Source organism: Centruroides sculpturatus, unplaced genomic scaffold (assembly GCF_000671375.1).
Source record: "Centruroides sculpturatus isolate CEXI.00-Female unplaced genomic scaffold, Cexi_2.0 scaffold1836, whole genome shotgun sequence".
Classification (NCBI taxonomy): Eukaryota; Metazoa; Arthropoda; class Arachnida; order Scorpiones; family Buthidae; genus Centruroides; species Centruroides sculpturatus.
Window position 1 is genome coordinate 112,944 of NW_019386203.1, and position 1,264 is coordinate 114,207.

General features: G+C 47.5%; 1 protein-coding gene across 1 annotated transcript in view; it reads right to left on the minus strand.

Annotated features, from left to right (window-relative positions):
• LOC111614067 overlaps positions 1-978 on the minus strand; it is a 9,898-nt gene extending 8,920 nt beyond the window's left edge. Inside the window, exon 1 of the mRNA XM_023355446.1 lies at positions 9-978. Within this exon, the coding sequence (XP_023211214.1) occupies positions 9-713 (705 nt within the window). The 5' untranslated portion in view covers positions 714-978. The remainder of the gene's footprint in view (positions 1-8) is intronic.
• Between the last annotated feature and the right edge of the window lie 286 nt (positions 979-1,264).

The following is a 1,264-nucleotide window of genomic DNA, read 5'->3' on the forward strand; positions in this document are numbered from 1 at the left end:
AATTTTGCGTGGTACCAGCAGATATTGTTCGGGAAGGTGTTAGGTGGGGAGCGTCGACCGAGTCTTCCACGGCTCGAGGAACGGCGGCGAGGTGGAGAACGGCCATATTGTCGTGACATCTCGGAAATTTGTTTTGAGAGTTCGGAGATTTGCACTTCGAGCGCGGCGATTCTGGGATCGGCCGTGGCAGAGGCCGTAGACGTGGCGGAGATATTCGATGTCGAGGGGTACAATTCGCTAAGGCGGTCGGCGATCTTAGCGAGAGATTCGAGTGTGCCCTCGGATACAGTTAGTATCTTCTGCATATCGGTGGGAAGACGGGACAACCAAATGCTTCTGAGTAGGTCCTCCGTAACCGTATGACCTGCGAGAGTTCTTAAGCGTCGAAGGAATTGCGATGGCGTGCGGTCGCCGAGCTCTTCGGTGCGTAGAAGCTTTTCGAGACGTTGGGCTTCGGACTGGGACAAGCGGTCGATCAGTGCCCGTTTAATCGCTTTGTATTTGTCGGTATTCGGAGGAGCGGCCAAAATGTCCTGGACTTCGGTAGCCATACGTTCCGATAAACTCGCGACTACATGGCTGTATTTCGTTTCATCGTTGGATATGTTCGCGAGGACGAATTGGCTCTCCAACTGGGCGAACCAAAGTGCTGGGCTCTCGGTCCAAAATGGCGGTGGCTTGACGGCCACGTGGCCGACCACGGGTTGACTCATTGTTTTCACGTACCTGGTAAAATATTTCTGTTCTCCAGGCGAAATTTGTAAATTCGATGAGTTTTAATGTTCGGCTCACCAATGTAGGCGTTCGGGTCACTAATGTAGGCACCAACGTGGACGATGGTCGATTGGCACTACAATCCTTTGTTTAGTCGTAAGTAGCGGAGCTCTTGTCGAACACACCTGAACTGTGTCGTAGCAGGTCGAATAAGCGCGGTGATCTGACGTAACGCTCACGTCATCGACGGGAGGCCCTCTAGTGGCGACTGTAGGTGCTAGCGCCTCAGTAACTGCTATAAGCAATTTGAGTTAGACAATAACTTCTGATATCTCTAAGCAACAAAAATTATGATTTTTATATACAATTATAATTTATGATCTAAAATCGATATATAAAACAATAGCAGTGAACTAAAATAAAACTTGGCAACAAAGTAAAAAATTAATGAGAGTGCAAACATATCTGATTGCTTTGTACTCTGCAGTATTCTAAATGAATTATATTAACAATTCTAGAGTGTACATGAAAGAAATGGGCAAATGTATCA